The sequence below is a fragment of the Gorilla gorilla genome, chromosome 3, assembly GCF_029281585.2.
Source record: "Gorilla gorilla gorilla isolate KB3781 chromosome 3, NHGRI_mGorGor1-v2.1_pri, whole genome shotgun sequence".
Lineage (NCBI taxonomy): Eukaryota > Metazoa > Chordata > Mammalia > Primates > Hominidae > Gorilla > Gorilla gorilla.
Genome location: NC_073227.2, coordinates 123,409,882 through 123,432,358, shown reverse-complemented (window position 1 = coordinate 123,432,358; position 22,477 = coordinate 123,409,882). Strand labels below are relative to the sequence as shown.

Below are 22,477 nucleotides of genomic sequence, written 5' to 3'. Positions count from 1 at the left end.
GACTTGCTCTAGTCTTACTGACGCCACAGTCTTTGTTCTTATCCCCTGTGACTGTTAGAAATCACTTAGCTCCATGTAACATAAAACCTGAAAAACACTAAAGTTTATTGTCCTCACATAAGAAGTCCAGAGGAGTTGTTGCCTTGAGGCTGTCATCAGGGCCGCAGGCTCCCTCTCTTGCTGGTCCCTGTCGCTAATGTGTGCCTCTGGCCTCAGACGAACTCACTAAATGGCTGCTCTGTCCCACGGCATCCTATCTTCATTCCAGGCAAAAAGAAAGGGAGGAGCAAAAGCTAAAAGCCTTTCAGAAGGGCTTACTTTTCTGTTTAAGAAGGAGGCCCTCCTCAGAAATTCCCACCTGCATTTCATTGGCAAGATCTATGCTGCTTGGCCACCCCTAGCAGCAAACGAGGCTATGAAGTAGAGACTTTTGTTTTCCAGCTTTGACAAGTGAAAAAAGGGGAAAGTGAGTTGGATGGGTGCTGAGGAAACCAATTTATACAGTACATATACAAGTAGCCTACACAATCACTCTGCTCAACGGCACTACAGATAAAGTACATGTTGCTATCCTAACCTAGAAGGCTCATGAGATCTAGTCCTTTCTTTTTGGCCTTATATCTCTGTTCTCTTCAGCCGAACTGTGGTTTTTCGCTGTTAACATGTTCCCTTTTAAGCCTCCACCCTGTCATCCAAGTTTCACGTTCTCCCTGACCCCATTCCCAGTGTAGTAAAAGGCTCCTGGCATTCTGCCACTAAATGTGCATTAGTGTTAGAATAGTCTGAGCATGAAAAAATAAAAATCACAACTGTATCTCAAACAAAAAGGATTTTTTTTTTTTTATTTCTCTCCCTTAAAACAATCCAGGCCAAGTGACAGGAAGGCTCCAGAATTTTCAGTGACCTGGGTTCCCTCTATTTTGTTGCTCCGCTATCTTCCACACTCAGTTTCCAGCTCAGCCAATCTCGTCTACCCTGGCACCGCATGTAGTAGGCATAAACAAAACAGAGAAGTGGAGAGACTGAAGTGAAGGAAATGATTTCCGCATCCTAAGTAAGCTCTAAGGTGCTTTTCCACTTTTCACCTTCCACTTGGAATTCATAGTTCTACCTGGATTCCACTAGATGGCAGCACATACATTTATAAAGTGTATGGATGGAGCCACTAAACTCTGAAAGCAGGGAAACTACAAATCCCAGCATGCATTATTAAGCTCTTGACTTGCTTCCAGACAAAGGTTGTCTCAAATTTGTTGCTCACACCGAGTTCTGGAGAACGCCATCAGCTCGCTGCTTAAAGTAAGATTTCCTAATACTTTTGAAATGAAACTTTAGAAAGGAAAGAGGGGAGGTTTAATTTTTAGATGTTGTTTTGTTCTGCACGTTGCCTGTTTCAAAATTAATCTGAGCAGTTAGATCAGTGTAAAGATGGGTTTTTAATGAGCCTGAAACTCTGTCGTATGTATGTTTTATAAAGTAGCCCAAGAAAAAAGGATTCTTACGGTATCCTAAGTGAACATTTTTCTTCCTGGCTCTTGAAAACAATGGCTTCCTGAATATGCTGTTTGTGTCTCTCCTAATCAAAAATCAACATTTTGATTCTAACTTTTGGACTAAGGAAGCCAACATGTATGGTTTTCACATTGGATATATTGAGAGGTGCCTTGTTTTACCATTTCAGGCCGTGTTTGCTCTCATTTTCTCAAAGAAATCTGTTTTAGTTTGAGATTACAGTTTATCAAATGTTAAGGCTTTGACCCCGAAATCTGGTCCCAGAAAGACAGGAAGGCCAGCTAAGAAGAGGTTTTCAGAGTGCGTAGAAAGGCTGCTCTGTGCTTCGGCAATTGTTCTGGAAGTGCTTCTTCGGTTGGCAAAGATTCCTAGCAAAACCTTTGACCGGAGGCTTTACAGGGCCATACACCCAATATCACTAATGACAGTGTTGTAAAATAGCTTTTGTGCACCATGCTTAGGATTCAAGGAGGATAAAGATAAAGTATATCTTTCTAAAGTTATACTTTAGAAACTATCATTCCATGTTGAAATGATAAACATTCCATGTTTATCTTTTGTGTAAGAAGTAAAAAAGCAAAAATTCATTGCATCAAAGTAGGTCAGGCACTGTTAAAGCCAAGCTTCCCCATCGCCTAAAAAATGCGGACAAACTCAGAGGAAGTCAGTGAGTTGTAAGCTGATCCCTGGAGCCAGTTCTTACATAATTGTGTTAGTGTGCTCCTCCAAGAAGCAGACTCCAAGATAGAATTAAATATGCATGGATTTTATTAGGGGAAATGCTGGTGTGAGAGAGAATGAGGAGAGAACTAGGTAAGGCTGTGAGAGCCATCAGACCTCGATGCAAGTCCACCCGCGAGGGAGGAAAAGAAGGAAGCCAGCTTGAGTGGAAGCATCCCAGACAGCTGTGCAGTCTAAGAGAACTTCAGCAAGGTAATAAGGAGCTTCTCTAGCCAGTCATCCGTTGGGGAGGAGGTCTATGTCTCCCAGAAATGAGTCTGCCTTAGTAAGCATGCATGCTCAGGCACTGGCTTGTAACGGCCCCGAGAAGGTGGCCTCAGCACAAACCCAGAGAGGCAGCAGCAGCTGTGCCTCATTGTCCATTACTTCCTGGGGTCAGCGGTCTGCGAGGCACAGGCTCCTGGTGCCACAGTGGGGATTTAGAGAGGCCCGCAGGGCTTTGAGTACCATGAGACAATGCCATGAGATCTTCCCTTGGACCTGCAACAAGAAGGCCTAGGTTTGAATTCATAGCTGCAAAACACTGGGCAAATAACATTTCTTTGAAATTAGCCACGTTGGTGATCAGGTCCTACCTATCTCTTATCTCTGAAACACTTCTCCAATCCACCTATCTCTCCATCCCTGCTATTTTCTCCAGCCCTGCTATTTCACCAGCGCCCCCACTAGATAACCCTAGCAGCCTCCTAATGGCACCCCATGCTCCTGCCCAGGTATGTTCTCCACAGCAGTCCTTCCAAAATACGAATCTGATCATTTCACATCCTTTCCATAAATCCTTCAGCGGCTGTTGCCTATAGGAGTAACTTGCCCTTCACCATGTGGACCTTGGACCAAGTGTGGAGGTTTGAAATGGAAGAGCATATTGGGTATAAAAAAAAAAAAAGTTTGGCTAAAGAGAGAACTAAGTTCAAAGAGAAAGGACTAGGTAATATAAGCCCTTTAGGCAAGGCTATCAACCTGTACAAAATCAGGCAGATAATGGAGCAGAGTGATTGTGTAGGCTAGTTTGCATGTACTGTAAGTTGGTTCATCAACACCATTCAACTCACTTCCCCCTATTCTTCACTTTATCAAAGCTGGAAACAAAAGTCTCAACTTCCAACCTCTTTGCAGCTAGGAGTAGCCAAGTAGCGTAGATCTGGTGAATGAACTTCAGGTGGGAATTTCTGAGAAGGTTTCCTTCTTAAATAGAAAGGTGAGACCTCTCTGAAAGCCTTTTGGCTTTTGCTCCTCCCTTTCTTTTTGCCTGAAATGTGGATATGATGCCTTGGACAAAGCAGCCACTTTGTGAGTTCGTATGAGGTCAGAGGCGCACATAATGACAGAGCCCAGCAAGACTTGGAGACTGTGTCCTTGAAGACAGCCTCATTTGATGGTCATTTGACTCTTCTCCACCCCCAGCCTCACTACTAGCTCTTTCACCTTGTGATCTATAATCCAAGCACTGGTGAAATATCTCATGCACATGAGCCCCCGTGTCAGTGTTTCTCAATCTTTTAGAAATTACTGATTATACCTGTTAATGTGTTACTACTGCATGCTTAAACTTTATAAGAGGATCAGCAGCATTGTGGGCTGGACTGTTCACATAGCAAGAGTCTGGAAGTCTAAGTTTAGTTCTGGCTTTCCCATTGACTGGCTCTATGACATTGAGCATGTTTCAGCAGTTTCCTCGTCTGTAAAATGGGAGTATTGGATGTGATTTGATTTTTCCATCCTTTTTTTTTCAATGAATATCTGAGACCAACTATGAAATCTTTTCAAGAGAAAAAAAATCATAAGCAATTGATAGTACAAACCTCAACAAAAGTTTATGGAAGAGAAATCAAGAAGCAGCCCTGAGTAGTAAGGACACAAATAATGTCATAGCAATGTGTGCAGGGGTCATGGAGAGAGTGATGGTGGTAGTGAGGAAACTCAGCACCAGAGGCTGTCCTCTCCAGGTACTGAAGGAAGGGTAAGGTAGGTTAAAGTGCAATATCTGGGCTGGGCACAGTGGCTCAGGCCTGTAATCTCAGCACTTTGGAAGGCTGAGGCAGGTGGATCACCTGAGGTCAGGAGTTTGAGACCAGTCTGGCCAACATGGTGAAAGCCCGTCTCTACAAAAAATACAGAAATTGGCTGGGCGTGGTGGCAGGCACCTGTAATCCCAGCTACTCAGGAGGCTGTGGCAGGAGAATTGCTTGAACCTAAAAGGCGGAGGTTGCAGTGAGCCGAGATCACTCCATTACACTCCAGCCTGGGTGACAAGAGTGAAACTCCATCTCATAAAAAAAAAAAAAAAAAAAAAATGGCCAATGTCTGTCACCAGTCATTACTTCAGTGGGTTATGGTAAACATGTTTGATATACAAAGCTAGGTATGCAGAGTAAGCATTCTAGGAGAATTCAGATGATGGGACTATTTGCACAGCGGTGCTGTCTTCAAGTTCCTGAAGGAGCTCACTAAATTATTCTTAAAAGAGCACACTGAACTATTCATTCTAGATGTTACTGCCTGCTCAAGATCATGTTCTACAGTATAACCCATTAAACACACATGTCTTTAGATTAAACCACAGGTTCCATTATGGGTCGACTTGATGGGAAAGTCATCATCCTGACGGCCGCAGCTCAGGGGATTGGCCAAGCAGCTGCCTTAGTAAGTTATAAGTTACTATCTTTGTTGTTTGCCTACTAACTCTTGACATATTGAATTAAGTGGACTGATGCCATGGTTGTTTACTTCTGCTCTGCTTTTTTATTTTTTTACTTTTGTGCTTCTGTTGTCTTAAGTTATAAAAATAAACAAATAAATAGATAGGTCCATACTCCTGACCCCAGGCAGATGAAGGAATGAATATCTCATATTTAGTACATGACATCACTGATAACCATTGACTCTGAGAAACTTCTCTACTTCAGTTTCTCTGCATCATGATATATTCCCTACAGAGGGCAAACAGGGTTACACAGCTTTCTGAAAGTGTGTCAGTTTAGATATATGACTCCAGAGTTATAAGACAGGTTACCTTGTTCTCCTGATTTATATCAATTTCTGTTACATTATGTACCCCACTTAAGCTAATAACGGCACCTTAAGTATAACAGTACCTTAAGTATAATGGCAGGGTATGGTTTGACATTTATGAAAGCACTAGTATACTCTTAGTAGGAAAAGTGTTGAAACAACCAATTTTTCTCTTATTATTTGGAGTTTAGTAACTCAAACTCAGAAATGATATATAGTCTCATTACAGAGGAGCAGTATTTTGAGAGTATTGAAAACAGCTGTCTTTTTTTAAGAACGTTATTTTGTTTGATATTACTTAAAGGGACTAAGTCAGATGACAAGCACAATGTATGTCACATTGTTCTAATTAATGATAAAAATAATAACAATGGAGAAGGGGTAAGACTAGATAGTTTGAAATTCTAGCTATCTTATAGGGAAAAGAACAATGAAAATAAGATAAAGGAGAAAAAGACCACATGATGTTCCATTCATGAGCACAGTTTATTCAAGTAAACAAAGGATTTATTTGTACTTTGTGTCTACTAGGCTTTTGCAAGAGAAGGTGCCAAAGTCATAGCCACAGACATTAATGAGTCCAAACTTCAGGAACTGGAAAAGTACCCGGGTAAGCAACTCAGCAGCTTGAATTTGGGATTCAGTGTCTGCAAGGTATTATAAAGCATGGCGCTCACATGTTGAAAGAAAATTCCCTAGCTACTGAGCTCCACTGCCGTGCTTTTTAGATTCTCACTCTCTGATATGAAATCTATATTTTGTGAACCTATAGACAAAAATCTGTGACTTACATGCATAAAAAAATTTGAGGACGAATACTTAAAATCCTTTATTTAGCTAACACATTTGAGGGATTCAGTTCCTAATTACAAACTTACACGTGAAAATTTACTAGTTGTTAGGTTAACTTTTCATGACAGCTTTTCACTTCTGTGCCCTCCTCCTCTAGGATAGCCCTGTCCAATAGTAACATGTTGTGAGCTGCCTGTGTAATTTTAAATTTTCTAGTATCCACATTAAAAAAGTAAAAAGAATCAAGTGAAAATTAATTTAATAATATATTTTCTTTTATCCAATATATCTAAAATATAATCTCAACATGCACTCAAGTTAGAAAATTAATAGAATATTTTAATTTTTTCTTACTAAATTTTTTATTTAAATCATTAGAAGTTTCTTACAAACTTCAAACATTAATTTTCTCCTCTTTGCAGCTTTTCTCTTAATTTTCTCTTCTTTGAGGTATAATTGAGAAATAAAAATTGCATATATTCAAGATGTTCAACATGATGTTTTCATATATGTTGTAAAATACCTTGTGAAATGATTATCACAGTCAAGCTAATTAACATATCCATTACCTCATTTAGTTACCTCTGTGTGTATGTATGTGTGTGCTAAGAATACCTAGGGTCTACCCTGTTAGCAAATTTCAAGTATACAATACATTATTAATAACTATAGTCACTGTACTGTACATTAAGTCTTATAACTGCAAGAGTGTACCCTTTGACCAACATCTCAATATTTTCATACTAAATCTTTAAAATTCATGTGTATTTTACACTTGCAGCACATTTCATTTCAGACTAGCTGCATTTCAGGTGCTCAGTAGCCACATGTGGCTGGAGACAGCTTAGCTCTAAAATCACACATCATCATGAGAAACCCTAAGAGAGTACCCAGATTATTAGGTGTGTACCACCACTTCTTCACCCCACTGAACCAAACTCCAACATCAAAGGATTTTAATTGCAGTTTACCCAAAGAAATCAGAACAGAGAACCTATATGAAAGGTAACCCTTACAGCAAAATAGAACAGTTTACATAATCAAACAGCAATTAGTTCCTTGAATTAGTTAATTGAATTGGAACATGTTGAATTATAATTCAAACAAGTCAAAGCTGCTGCACTGGGAAAGCACAAAGATAAGGAAATGTTTCTGAAACAAAATTTCAAGTCTTCCCTTTCTTTATGAATCTTTTCTTTCTATATTCCCCCAAAATAAAATAAACCATATACATATTATTTATAATATATTATAAATTATAAAATATAATACACATTATAGATAATTATATATTATATGTATTATACATATATTATTATATATTATACATATACATATTAATACATTGTATATATTATAAATTATATTACTATATATGTATTATTCATATATTATATATTATACATATACATATTAATACATTGTATATATTATAAATTATATTACTATATGTTATAATATATATTATGCACATTATAAATAATATGTGTATATATTTATAATGATGACTGCTGCTTTTGTTAGACACTGTTTGGAGTTTCTCAGCAACTAGTGCAGTGTGTATCTCTCAGGTGCCCGCCATGCCAGATCTCTCATGTCTAGCCTTCAAGGGTGTCATCCCTTCTTCTGACCCTCTCATTTCTTCTCGTTGCAGTTTAGTCCAGAAATACATGTATTTGACTGGATACCTTTGACTAACAGAGTCATTTCTAATAAATAATGGAAATGACATAAAAGGGAAGCTCACAAATAGAAACAGTCTCTTATTCCAGAACCCTTGCTCTTCTCCACCCCTCACTCAGACAAAATTCTGATTACTGTATAGGTACCAGCAACCCAGTCTCTGGCAGGGGAAGGATAGGCTCAAATGAGCCCATTTTCAGTTATTACTGCTGGCTTACTGAGAAACATCTAATGTACACCAGTCATTCTTTACTATAAAGCCATTACTCAGAAAGGACCCTTATTATTCAACTTGGAAAATGGACAGAGAGGAAGGAAGAGGGACGGATGGGTTATTGGAGGAGTCAAGATGGACTTTAAGTTTACTAATGAGACTCTGAAGATTCTTAAGACCCTAGTAAGAAGGTCAGCAATCTATGAAGCCTAGCTGGATAGATGTTGCAATCTTCACACTTCACACTTCAAAACAGCTAAACCTTCAAGGCTAAACATTTTTAGGAATAGTGCCTCTTGTTTTATTTTTCAGGTATTCAAACTCGTGTCCTTGATGTCACAAAGAAGAAACAAATTGATCAGTTTGCCAATGAAGTTGAGAGACTTGATGTTCTCTTTAATGTTGCTGGGTAATTCATAACTTTAATTTCACTTTCCTTACAGAAACTTTTCTATGACTTTCATTCAAAGAATTTTCATAATATGGCAAAATCATTCATTGTGAACCATGACATATTCCTTGGGAAATATGGCTAGATTTTACACAGCATTTTAATTACACATAAAATTCAGCAGGTAAGACAGCCTTAGAGTTTGACATGATCTGGGGCAAATGAGGTCTACTCAAGACAGATGGTACTGATACAAAGCTGTATTATGTGTTACAATGTATGGAAGTTAAATTAAAGCAATAATTTCTGATCATCTATTTTATAAATAGTCTTCCATCCTCATGTAAGAATACACCCAGAAACATGAAACAAATAGTTAGCAAAGTTAGTTTCTGAGCATCTATTAAATTTTCAGCCATGTAGGGGATGTAGAAATACATCATGTGGTTCCTGCTGTCATGAAACTGATATTCTGACTGAAATAGTAGAACTTTGGTACATGGAAGTCACAGCCAACAATATTTTATAATTAATTACATAATTTGGGTCCAGAGGACCAAATCAGTAAGGGTTCCAATGTTTTGGAAGCTTCCCTCAGAACACGTAACTTGAAAAATAGTGAAAGCTACTTTAAGGGTTTGTTTTGTTCTGCCTTAACGTCTCTCTTACAACAAACTAACATCTCTCAGTATGTTAGAACACTAGCAGTATCACTTTGCTGCTCTGAGATGTTGAGACACTTGTTTTCCTTGCAATTTTGATTTCCCTTGAGAATTCTAAATCTGTGCCACCTGAGGGCACTGTTGCTCTTGAAATAGGAATCACATAGGCAAATAGGGCATATGTTTTTTCTCTCTCTCTTTTTTTTTTCTGAAACAGGGTTTGTCTTGGTTCCCCTGGCTAGAGGGCAGTGGAATGATCATAGCTCACTGCATCCTAAAACTCCTGGGCTCAAGTGGTCCTCTTGCCTCAGCCTTCAAAGTAGCTGAGGCTGCAGGTGTGTGCTACCATGCCTAGCCCTGTTCTCCTTTATTTGTTGTTTGTTTTTAATGGCATTGATGTTTCCAGCACAATTAATATAAAGCTTCTTATGTTCGGTGACCATACTTTTGTTTGGAAAACAAGGATCTTGTTTTCAGATGACATTTCTAGCTTAAGTTGTTGGGATTCTTATTAATATAATATACTAAGTGATACTATGAATTGTTTAAAGTCTTGATAAGGGAAAGAGACAGTGGTCTAAGTCACTAAGTGACAATAAAAATAATCAGCAAATGGAATAGAAAAATTTTAATGGCAGTTATTCTTCCATTGTTTAATCACTCTTCTAGTTTTGTCCATCATGGAACTGTCCTGGATTGTGAGGAGAAAGACTGGGACTTCTCGATGAATCTCAATGTGCGCAGCATGTACCTGATGATCAAGGCATTCCTTCCTAAAGTAAGACCACCACCACCACCACCAGGATAAGCACCACATTAGGTCTCTGTACTGGGCACACAGAAGGGATTCCCACATGTGCTGAAGAGTGATAATAACTAACACAATGGTTAACTTGCATTGAACATTTATATCAAGGCATTTCACATAAATTAATCTATTTAACCTTCCAGCTCATCCACTCAAGGAATATTTATTAAGCACTTTCCACATGCCAGGCTCCATTCTAGGCACAGAAGACACACAAGTGAACTAAACAAAGTGCCTTCTATAAGGCAGGTTCCATTATTGGGGGTGAGATGGGACAATTAGTAATCAAATAGACATAGAATATGTGGCGTGGTTTTAAGTATAATGAAGAGAAAGAAGCTAGGATATCAATGCGGCCCCTCTGGACTCCACCGCAAAGGTGAAATTGGCATAGCAGTCCAAGAAGTGAGACAGCTGATCATTCAGGTACCTTGGGAGATGATTCCAGGCAGAGGTAACAGCAGGGAGGCACACGAGACTGGAATGATCGTATGAGGTAGATACTATTATCTCATCCATTGTTCAGAAGATGAAACTGAGAGTTCAGACAACTTGCTCAAGGTCACCCAACTAGCACATGGTTAGAACCAAGATTTGAAGCCTGGACATTGAGCCCTTCGTGAATTTCAGTCTAGGCTCACACTCTCAAGAGGGATGTACCCCATTGCTTTTCTCTGCCCTGAAGCTTCTCCCTTCGCTCTTGTTTTGATCTGAACCACAGTGGTACTGGGCAGGTGAGAGACAGTGTGTGCTCAAGACAGCATTCCTCCTTGAATTCTCAAGTCTTCACACAACGCATCAATGTTTAAAATTTTATTTTATAAACTAGCATTAAGTACCTCTTGGTATAAATCACTATATAAAGTGTTCTAGGGGAGTATAAATATGAGCAACATACATCCCTGATTTCAAATGAGCTTATAAACCAGTAGTAGCAGACAGTGCAGGCTGAGACAATGAAAGGGGTTGACTGGGTACAGAGCCAGCTCAACTCAGGGTTGTAAATTGAACCTAGTGAAATGCAGAAGAACCACTTTTCCCTTCCATCCCAGCTGGATTTGATGTCCTGTCCATGTCTGGGCAGGAGAAGAGCTTTGTTAATGGCACAGCAGGGCTGATATTCTACTCCGAATATTCAACCTAATGTTAAGAAGGTTCCAGATGAACATTAACAGGAAAATTAGAGAAACTGACTTAGTAATGAAGGGACTTTGAAAAATCTACTTGTTTAGTGCCTAGAAGGGATTTTTGGGTGGGTCCACAGAATGTTGAACTAGCAAATTTTTATAACAAATTGTTTTTTTTAATGTAAGTTGATTTTTTAGCCTATTTGAGTTTATGAGAAACTATAGTATTTGGAACACGAATGTATTTTTGAAGACAGATCCTTTGCATAGGTTACAGGGGTAGAGCAGAGACTGTGGTATAGGAGGAAAGCTTAGGTCATCGTGGGTAAGACTGTTGCACATGCATGAGACTCATTTGCAAAACCAGGCTCTAAAATGCTTTACAAATTTTAGTAAAGGAAGTAGGTATGGAGTACAGTGGAGCTGAAATGTAAACTTGTGTTAATTTTTAAAATATACAAACATTAACTTGCAAACTAGTGAGTTTGCTTGTGATTTACAATATCTTAACAATTATCCATGTGGGCCAAAAACACAGATTTGTTTTTAAAAAAATCCCAAGAGATGTTAATGGCAGGAATATGGTATTAGAAGGTTCTAGTGCCTCTTGTTTAAAGTGACCTTGACAAAATCGAATCCTGGTCTTGGACTCTATCATCAGAAGTCCTTAGGTGCAGTCTGCGCCCTGCCCCTAATTGGCCATGTGCCATAGAGATGGCACTTGTACCCTCCCAGTACATATTTCTTTTAGCTAAAAAATGAGGATGATAGGTTACACAATCACTTCCAGCCATAATTATCTATGATCCTCTGTATCATTAACTATGACACACATATCCCATGTTAGAACTTTCCAGGGGAAGCTAGGATTTGGAGTCTAGGCAGCTCTGGAAGGTCAGCTGGTCAGAACATAGGAACACTCATAGGAAATTTTTATTCATGGATAGATACACAGGAAAGCATTCCAAGACTGGAAGATCAGTCAAAAGGCAGAGAACAAGTTGAAAATACTTTAAGAAGAGGTCAATGCAGAATCCAGGCTCCACCAGAAGAGAAGATCCATTAGGGCAAAGATTTGGGGATATCTTTGTTATTTGGGTTGGTTTGTTTGCTTGCTTTTTTCCCCCACCTTGCTGTGTCTTAGAAGAGTCTTCAGCATATAGAGGTGCTCCACAAACATTTGTCAAAAAAATAAATGAATCAAGGTTGTTAGTCCAGCAGGAACCACTGGAGACCCAAGTGGCCAGGTTCCACCAGGGTTAGGGGCTGAGCTCTGGCCAATGGAGATGGAAGGGCTGGGTCGGAGTAAGACTAACTAGATCCAGCTCCAGGGACTCTTAAGGGGTATTTCTAGCCCCTACCTAAGCTTCTGGGAGGTCAATCCTAGATAGCAGTACTATGTACCAGGCACTTGACTTTATAGTCATGCCTGCCAGAGAAGGCTATTGCATGGGGAGCCAGGGAGAGCCTGACACCATGATGACAGCTCCTGGCCTGGACTGGGAAGGCAGCATGGGAACAGGTACCGACTAGGGGCTCTAGAAGCAGCAGAGGGACCTTGGTTGAACTTGGTTGAATGGATAGTGCAAGTGTTAGGGGGCAGCACTAATGTAATGTCTCTTAGGTGGCTTTATTCTAAGGTTTTGCCTGAGATAATATTGCATTTCTAGAGAGGACTAGAGATTGAACCTACATAATAACCCATCTTTATGTATTAAATTGGGGTATATGTATTCTATATGTATTTTAAATGGGGAATGCTATTTGCTAAATTGGATAAGAAAGAACAATTTTAAGGCTTACTTTTCAACACCATTACACTTGACCAACATTCTTGACACTTTTTATGAGAACTCCATTTCATTATGATCCTCTTTATTATATAAAACACACAATTAAGTTAAACATTATTTTTTCCCCTGCTGTCTTCCTTAGCTTGGTTGGGTTACAGTCAGCCTCTCCTTGTATCCACTTACTCCATTCAGCATAGTGCCTTGGGGTTAGTTTAGATTCTGTTTTTAGGGGCAATTAGTAGCTAAATCTCACAACAAAGTCAGAAGAATATCCTAAGGAATCAATCATCTTGGCCACACCAATCCTGGATCCATTCAATTATTTACTTTTTCCTTTCCTACACCTCTTTTTCTAAAAGCTGCTAAAGAAACTCGTCCCAACAGAAGTCATTTTTTTTCTCTGGCCCTTTACACTGCCTATTGAGACTTCTATGTACATGTTATAATTAGTAAAGTTTGAAAACATTTTTAAATTCATAGCAGTTTTCTTTATTATATATTTATTTAGCTATAGGACAGGGCCCAGCAATCTGTGTTTTAAACTAGCACCTCAGGAGATTCTGATTCATCAACATTTATTGACTGCCTACTGTGTACACTATCTAGGAGGACAAAACAGCCAAAGACCCTCATCTTAATAAATTCACACTTTAGTGGGGGAATTCTGAAGAAGGTGTTCTTAGGAAACACTGCCCTAAATTGGTGAGGCCCACCATCCCTGCAGCAACCATCTACAAGGTCCTGCCCATCCTGCCTCAGCCCTCTCCTCCTCAGCTACCCATAGACATTTCTGCAGCTCCACCTTTATCACTCTTTCCTGAAGCCTGCATCAGCTTCCACTAGTCTCTGGGCACCACAGTAATCCTTGCAATCCCCAAGTCTGAACATGCCACTTCTCCTCTGCTTCAAACCCTTCAATGTCACTGCATCACCTTCAGGGTAAAACCCAGGTTCTAAATTCAGCCCTTGTTGACCTCTGCAGCCTCATTGCTTCCACACCCTGCATTCCAGCCAGACCCAGCCCCTCCTCCCAGTTCCCGATGGAACCTTTATACCTGTGTACCCACTCCTCAAAACATCCTTTTCTTTTATTTTTCTGACTAATACTCTAGTGTTCAAAATTCAGCCCATATCCTTCCTTCTCAGGAGGTCCCCTCTGAGTGTCGCCTAGCCTGAATTGCTCCCTTTCTGCCCTCACCCTGCTGTTAGATCTCTGTGGAGGTCTCTGCTGTGGCTGGATGTGGATTATGTCAGCCACTCTAACCAGACTGGTTGCCTCCTGTAGGCAGTAATCTCCTGGACCTAGCACAATACCTGGCCTCAGTAGGTATTCAAAAAATATGTGTTGAATGGAGTAAGTTTCCCAACATCAGTAACACACAATAACAACATTTATTCGCATTTCATTTAAGTCAGCATGCATTCGTAGTCTTGCTGACATTCTTGTACCATGGGAAGGTGGTAATCCCCCTGGGAAATGCCAGTGAGTGCAGTCACATTGCCATCATTTCCCAGCAATAGTTGATGAAGTGTTTTGGGTTCACTGTTAAGACTGCTTAATAGTGCTTAATGTGACTAGCTAATACAGTAATTAAATTCATTCTGCAAACCCTAAGAAAATGCAAATCTTTTTAAAAGGTAGTATTTTAGCCCACAAAGTGGATTTTTTTTTTTTTTTGTATTTGTTTTGTTTTGGCAGATGCTTGCTCAGAAATCTGGCAATATTATCAACATGTCTTCTGTGGCTTCCAGCGTCAAAGGTGGGTCTGTCTCCTTCTGAGGACTGCGATGCTCATACACGCACATCATTAAGAGCTCTGCGTTTGGGAACAGGCATAGCAGAGATTATAATTTCAAGTATTGAAATGATTTCAAAACTGCTTTTTTCAAAATTGGTATTAAGTTCCTTAACCACAGATCTTTTGCTCTCGATGTGAGCCAGTGGTAAAATTAAATTAAAATGTGGGGTATTTTTGCCCTCCCTTTTATTCTTTCTAATGGACATGGAAATGAACATCAAACTGGGAGAAAGAACCATTTAACATTTAATTAATTTAAAATAGTGTATTGAGCACCGGTATGTGCTCTGGCCATAAAAGAATTCACAGTCCAAAACTAGGAGCAAGGCAGCAAACATCATCTTCTCCAGTGTGTTGATATATAACAGAGGTTTGTACAAAGCGCTGTCAAAATACAGGGAAATAACTGCCTGTGAGTTTGTGGAATGCTTCACAAAGACAGTTGATCTGAGCCATCAGTGAGAAGTCAAGTTGAAGGACAAGGACAGCAGTGCAAAATGTGGATTATGTCACAATCTGGCATAGTTGGATCTGTGAGTTTAAAATGAAATAGTTACTGCTGAGATAACATTTCTTCTCTTTGCAAGGATACACATATTCAACATACACAAGAGAGGAATGTAAAGAAGTGCCTAGGCCTCCTGTTTTATTGTTTTGTTTTGTTATTAATCTTCATTTTCTTTTGGAATCTGCCTAAGAGTTATGGCAACTGATGATGAGAAACTAAGACTACCAATGTTAAGTAAGTTCAGCATTTCAATTAAGTCTCAATTAAGTTGTGCCTATACTGATATTATTTCCCTAGATCCAGAAACTGACTCTATTGAAGGAAAAAAATCTGATATCAATCTTTTTAAAAGGGGAGGAATGTGGGAGAAAGCATGAAAATGGCTACTGGGAAAACTTATTTGTGTTACCTTTCTGAAGGAAAATACATTTTTTATTCCTTCAATTGTTGAACCTTTCCTCCACCCTCAGGAGTTGTGAACAGATGTGTGTACAGCACAACCAAGGCGGCCGTGATTGGCCTCACAAAATCTGTGGCTGCAGATTTCATCCAGCAGGGCATCAGGTGCAACTGTGTGTGCCCAGGTGAGTAAGGCACAGCAAGGCTGTGAACTTGGCCTTCTGACACTGTGTTTGCCACCGTGAAATGTATCTATAAAAGTTTGTTTACCATATGTTATATTGCATTCTGGGGAAAAGTTCAGAAAAAAGGGGTGAGGGCTGGGCTTATTAAGGTAACAGTACAGTTGTAAGTTGAGACGGAGATCCTAAGTCACTGGGAACGAGCCACAGATGCAAAAGGCTTAAATGCTACTCATGTGTTGGACAATTCAGAAGCAAGTGGCTAAGAGACATAGTTGGCCAGGCTTGCTGTTGGGAAGCTGACCAGGGTTGACCTTTTCAGGGGAAAGATGTCAAGGGAAAGAGGAAAACAGACCACGCTCACAGGACAGCAGGGAAAAAGTAAGGGGAGTCTTCCAAAACACAAGGATCCACTAAAATCATTTGAACCACTGGGGTGGCCTATAAATAAAAAGGAGGCATTAACCTTCCTTGATGCTATAAAAAGGGGGCCAGCAAACAATGGCCAATGGGCCATATCTGGGTCACCACCTGTTTTGTAAGCAAAGTTTTACTGAAACACTTCCACACCCAATTTGCTTATGTTATTGCCTATGGCTGTTTTCATGCTACAAAGGCACAGTTTAGTATAATAGTTGCAACAGATAAAATGACTCTCAAAGCCATAAATATTTTTTGTCTGCCTCTTTACCAAGAAAGGTGTGCCGATCCCTCATACGAAGCAAAGAAGAAAAGCAGAACTTTCCTTTTCTTAATAACTATAGGGGTGTGTCTCATTTTCACAATAACCGTAGATGTGTTTATTAAATTGATATGTACTTTTACCTGGTTCTACCAATCTAAAAGGAACTTAAGGTATCTAATAAGGATTATAATATTCTTTAAAAAGAAATTATTGCATATCCAGGATCAAGGTTTCCCTTGGTAGTGCACAATTGATATGGGGGGTGGTTTGTGAAAGGGAAACATTTCAATATGACCTGAGGACCTTTCAAACCTGAAGGGCATGCCAGAATTTAGGGAAGGAGTTCATGGAGAGAATTGTGTCGTTTAGAAAGACCCACAAGAGATTCTGATTGAATCTTCAGTTGAAACCCACTGACTTAAAGAGGGGAAACTAAACATCCCCCAAGCTACAGAATTTCAGCGATTGAGATGTTCTGTTTTATTTTTCTTGGAACAGAAATGTAAACGTAGGTAACACTAAGAAAAAGAAGAATGCATGAGAGGTCATTTCATTGGGTTTTAATGTACATCCTGGCGATACTTGAGTCTAGCTATTCTTGGTGCCGTTTACCCAGTGGAATAAATGGTAAAATGATTTGGAAAATGTGGTTGTTTCAGCAACTGGACTTATCAGAAGATTGGAAAATATGTTATCAAACTCTTTGGAACAAGGAACTAGCTGTGACTCAGTGAACCAATCACAGAAGAAAACTTGAGGAGGACTGAGTATGTCTGAGATGCTGCTGATGGTTGTATAGTCACAAATCTCCAGCCAGACTTGTGTAGACCCTGGCATAGTATGTCTGTGCCATGGACACAGCTGAACCCAGTGACATTGGAATACTCTAAAGGCATGGGCTTGCTCTACAGTTCTTATTTAATAGCCATTAGTACCAGTCATATGTAAGATATGATGTTCATTTACCTCAGAGGGAGAAAGCTATTAAAGCTGTAAGGATTCTGAAGAGAGTGTTAGTGAAAGCTTGAGGTGCATACTGTTGGTAAAACTGTGGACTTTAAGGAGGCTATTGAGGAAAGTGAGGAAAATATTATTGAAAATTAGAAAAAAGAGTGTCTTTGTCATACAGTTTCAGAAAGCACATCAACACTGTTGCCTGTAGTGTGAAGGTAGAAGATGTTCCTAATGAACTGGGTGATCTAATTAAGGTGATTTCTACCCAGAGTCTTGAAAGTGCTGGCTGCTTATAGTAAAATGTGACAAGAGACAGATAACCAACCTAAAGAGGGGGTTCCAAAACGGAGTCAGGCTTTCTGATTTTGAAGATTTCCAGCTTCATCAGAAAAAAAATAGCAAATGATGCTAAAATTAAGAAATGTTTTCTGAATAAAGATCAAATCTATGGCACTCTCAGGAACATGATCTAAGGGTGAAGTATGACTGTAAAACCATTTGTTACAACCTCGGAAAGATCACATTATTTGCCAGAGTACTCTTTAGTCTGAAAAAAGGGCCCTCTAAAGAGAATGAACAGTTTATGTCAGTTAACAAAAAAGTCTGGGTAACGTGCTCTAGGAGACCATAAACTAAGTGGAATTTTAAAATGTTAGCGTTGTTCTTATTTTTCTTTTTTAAAGTAAAATAACTTTAAATTAGATTAAATTATATTTTTGATTAAAAACTTGAAACTGTGGTTAAAAGTAGGCATTTGAAACAATGAAAATAGGCAAGGTGATAAGAAAAATTTAGCGCCACCTGAATTACCAAGGACTATGGTAGCCATGGGATTGTCCCCAAAGATGCCACAGTGAACTTGACAGCAAAGAATGGTTTTGAGATCATTGAGGCAAACTGGCTCCTTAAGCTGGCAAAGTGCTTGTACGATTTTATCTACATCTCAGGGTGATTGTGAGGATTAGCTGAGATCATATGCATAAATGTATTTAAAATCCATAAAGCATCATATAAATGCAATGTGACTAAAATATATGTCCTTGAGAATGCTGGGTGATTCATCCAGAGTCCCTACATAGTGTCACGAAGAATCATAGTCTGTGTTTTTAAAATCATAGAAATGTTATTGAAGAAATTATAAGCCTATTACATAAGAGGCCTTAGGCAGGCAGCTGTAAAGTTGTCATTTTAAGTCAAGGAGAAGAATCTCACTGATTATCATATGGAAAGGAAGTTTAGTTATCGATTTCTTTTTCAGTTTAAGTGAGTAACCAAGCTGAATATCCCCCTTTGATTTAGGAACGGTTGATACGCCATCTCTACAAGAAAGAATACAAGCCAGAGGAAATCCTGAAGAGGTACATCTGGCATTTAAAATGTATTTAAACCTTTGGTTAATAAATGCCCTCTTCCATACCTATAGCAGACAAATTCATAGAGACAGAAAGTGAAATGGTAGTTGCCAGGGGCTTGGAAGGAGGGAAATGAGTAGTTAATGCTTAATGAGTAGAGAGGTTCCATTTTGTAAGATGAAAAGAGTTCTGCTTGGGAAGCTGAGGCTGGGGGATTGCTTGAGCCCAGGAGTTTGAGGTACAACAGTGAGCTTTGATCACAACACTGCACTCCAGCCTGGGCAACAGAGCAAGACTCTGTCTCTAAGAAAAAATAATAATAATAAAAATAAGAGTTCTGGAGGTGGACAGTGGTGATGGTGGCACAACAGTGTGAATGTACCTAACACTATTGAACTGTACACTTAAAATGGTTAAGATAGTAAATTTTATATTCTGTATACTTTACCACAACTTTTGAAGATGAAAAAATAATGCCCTCATCCTTTAACATTAGCTTTCTGATCTGTCACAATATCTGTGGGTTTTAGTATAACACAAACAATTTGAGTAACTTTGGCAAAAGAATCACCATAACCCTAGTTGATTATTCATCAAGGCAGCAAGCCAGTGGATTCTCTTGCCTTTAACTCCTTGAACAAGATGCAGGTGAGCACATACAGCTGCTTCCATCACTAATGTCTGGTATGGTCTCTGGTCACAGGCACGGAATGATTTCCTGAAGAGACAAAAGACGGGAAGATTCGCAACTGCAGAAGAAATAGCCATGCTCTGCGTGTATTTGGCTTCTGATGAAGTAAGCACTATTCTTCCCAAGGAGTTCATTACCCTCAATCACATTTGGCCACAATTTGCTCATCAAAATAATATCATTTTAGAGAGTTTATGGCATATATGTGCTAAGATGCTACATTTATAAGATAGGGATAAGTTCTCATTTAATTTGCTCAAAGAAAGACCACTTCGATCTGAGCCACTAATTCTTCCTTATTCAGCTTTACATAAAATCTTGTAGCAAACAAAATGGAGGACTAAAAAAGTTAAGGTGCTCAATTTTCTGAGAGACAGTTCCTTTCAAAAATTATAATTGGGGAAACCCTGATTAAATGCAAGTCAAAAAATTGAACCTCCAGGATTATAAGAGCTTTAAGTGAAATGGGGAGAGGATTAAGCAGATTTGTGTTCAGTGGACACAGAATTCGCATGTGGTGTTTTAGTTTTACTTGTGACTTGTTTGGGAGAATTCCACTGGCTCTTTTTTCTCTATTAATTCTTACTTGTGGCCGGGCATGGTGGCTCATGCCTGTAATCCCAGCACTTTGGGAGGTCAAGGCAGGCAGATCACCTGAGTTCAGGAGTTTGAGACCAGCCTGACCAACACGGTGAAACCTCGTCTCTACTAAAAACAGAAAATAGCTGAGCGTGGTGGTATGCGCCTGTAGTCCCAGCTACTCGGGAGGCTGAGGCAGGAGAATCGCTTGAACCAGGGAGGCGGAGGTTGCAGTGAGCCGGGATTGCGTCACTGCACTCCAGCCTGGGTGACAGAGTGAGACTCCGTCTCAAAATAAATAAATATTTTTAAAAATTCTTACTTATTCATCATCGTGTATGGAAATTCCTAATTTAATCTCTTCCACTTTGCATCTGTTTAACAGTTTTTTCCTTAATAACTATTGTTTACTTTTAAATGGCTTAAGATGAAAGCAAAAATGATGCTTATAAGGTATAGAGCACAAGAAGGTCCTCCTCTGTTTTATGTCTCTGAGTACTACAGGAACAAGGAACTGTAATGTGTGAGAAGAGGGAAGGAAAGGGGACTAGGCGGGGGCGAGGAGGGAACAACTGGTAGCTCCTCTTCCCACTAACTTGGTGCACACCAGATAGTTGGTGAATGTGACAAATACAGGGATTGAAATGTTTCCGTGACAGCGCAGTTTCTTCTCAGAACTTCTCCCAACTATTAACAACAATTGTTAATAGCTGGGGAAATTAATAGACAAATGTTTAATGAAGAAGCACATGAGCCTTTGTGATTTCTCTGAATCCATATCTTCAGAAGAGCTCATTTGATTCGGGTACTGCTGATAAGCTAAATTACCCTTAGTTAGCCAGAGCTTAGGTTACAAGATATTTGGAAGTGTTGTGGCTTGAAATGTGCTACAAAAGTACCTTTGGCTTTTTAGAGGTTTCCAGAGGAGTTCATATGTGTAACAGAGCTTGTCTTTTAAAAGAACTTGGGGGAGTTGGAGGTATTTCTTTGGTGAAGTGACTAATAACTCCCTAGTTCACCTACTGTATATTATCAGCTTTTATATATTGAACTCTTAAAATTTCTCTATTCATTATGATATCCTTACTTCCTCTTCCATTGTTTCAGGCTTCAGATGAATTTAGACTTTTTGAGTCTTTATTATCCATTTTAAGTTAAAAGATTTTTAAACTTCTACCAAAAAGATCACTTCAGCCTTATTTAGAAAATGAAAAATTTATGGGAATAAACCAGCAATTATTTTTTAAATTCCTTAGTTTTATAAAGATTTGGATATCTGAAACTAATGTAGAATATTTTTATAGCTTAATGGATTATAGTTATCATTTATGTAAATTTTTAAAACACATTTAGTGTGCTTCAGCTCCTAGAATTATCCACTTATAATTGATCAACTAAATATATGCTGTCTTTTTTAAAAAACTAGTCATTAATATGACCATTTTATGACTGATACACTTATGTTCAAAAGTTTGTTAGTGGCATAAAACTTAGCTAGTTTTGAATAGTTCTGAGTTTCAAAATGAAAATGTGCTTTTAGCCTATATCCTAATTTGGGGAATGGCTATACATCACTGTTCCTTAATTTGGGGATTCTGAGACCAAATACCTAACAGTGACAGGTGCTTAGACACCAGCCAGAGGCCATTTAGTTCCAGATCACAGGACACTCAGCAGTTCTAAATCAACCAAATGTTAATTTGGATTTCCCTGAATTAAGTGTTTAAGTGAGGTTTCCTGTTAGGACAAGAGTAAATTGTTTAGTTATCCTAGTCACAAGAAAATTTGAAAATACAGCCTGTATCAAACCTGGTTAATTGTTCTGTCTCCTTGTGTTTATCACTGCAGTCTGCTTATGTAACTGGTAACCCTGTCATCATTGATGGAGGCTGGAGCTTGTGATTTTAGGATCTCCATGGTGGGAAGGAAGGCAGGCCCTTCCTATCCACAGTGAACCTGGTTACGAAGAAAACTCACCAGTCATCTCCTTCCTGTTAATCACATGTTAATGAAAATAAGCTCTTTTTAATGATGTCACTGTTTGCAAGAGTCTGATTCTTTAAGTATATTAATCTCTTTGTAATCTCTTTTGAAATCATTGTAAAGAAATAAAAATATTGAACTCATAGCAGGAGAATAGTTTTTAAAATAAATCTCGATTTGTTAGCATCTGTCTTAGTCACTTTGGGCTGCTATAACAAATTACCATAGATGGAGTGTCATAGACAACAAACATTTATTTTTCAGTCTGGAGGCTAGGAAGTGCAAGATAATATAGTTTCTGGTTAGGGCCCACTTCCTGGTTTGCAGATGGTCCTCTTCTTGCTGTATCCTCACATAGCAAGAACAGAGAAAAAAAGCGAGCTCTCATGTGTCTTTTTATAAGGACACTAATCCTGTTCATGAGGGCACTACCCTTATGACCTGATTACCTCCCAAAGGCCCCACCTCCCAATGTATCATATTGCAGGTTAGGATGTCAACACATGACTCTGGGGTGATACAAATAGGCCATTGCAGCATATACAATTAAAATGTAAATATGAAGAAAAAAGGAAGTTTTTGTTTTTCTTTGGGGGGATGGAGGGGGTTA

General features: G+C 39.0%; 1 protein-coding gene across 5 annotated transcripts; it reads left to right on the top strand.

Moving 5' to 3' along the window:
* The first annotated feature begins 1,180 nt into the window (after positions 1-1,180).
* On the top strand, positions 1,181-22,053 carry BDH2 (3-hydroxybutyrate dehydrogenase 2). 5 transcript variants are annotated; one of them, XM_031010105.3, is made up of 12 exons: positions 1,217-1,299; positions 2,287-2,445; positions 4,805-4,896; positions 5,797-5,875; positions 8,267-8,363; positions 9,677-9,785; positions 14,435-14,495; positions 15,235-15,276; positions 15,513-15,626; positions 18,562-18,620; positions 19,318-19,410; positions 21,733-22,053. In XM_031010105.3, exons 3-12 carry the CDS (start codon positions 4,825-4,827, stop codon positions 21,784-21,786), a joined length of 780 nt encoding a protein of 259 aa, XP_030865965.1. In that variant the 5' UTR covers positions 1,217-1,299; positions 2,287-2,445; positions 4,805-4,824; the 3' UTR covers positions 21,787-22,053. The 5 variants fall into 5 exon arrangements, 4 of the variants coding, with proteins under 4 accessions (XP_055241409.1, XP_018880737.2, XP_030865964.1 ...); XM_055385434.2 differs by lacking the exon at positions 15,235-15,276 and having other exon boundaries at positions 1,181-1,299; XR_008679280.2 differs by lacking the exons at positions 2,287-2,445; positions 21,733-22,053 and adding an exon at positions 16,968-17,075 and having other exon boundaries at positions 1,197-1,299; positions 19,318-19,392.
* The last annotated feature ends 424 nt before the right edge of the window (positions 22,054-22,477 follow it).

Bases quoted from the DNA above. Each gene is read 5' to 3' on its own strand.
- BDH2 (XM_031010104.3), top strand. From the start codon at position 4,825: ATGGGTCGACTTGATGGGAAAGTCATCATCCTGACGGCCGCAGCTCAG. The intron at 4,897-5,796 runs GTAAGTTATAAG...TGTGTCTACTAG, and splicing joins TTGGCCAAGCAGCTGCCTTA to GCTTTTGCAAGAGAAGGTGC. The intron at 5,876-8,266 runs GTAAGCAACTCA...TTTATTTTTCAG, and splicing joins GGAACTGGAAAAGTACCCGG to GTATTCAAACTCGTGTCCTT.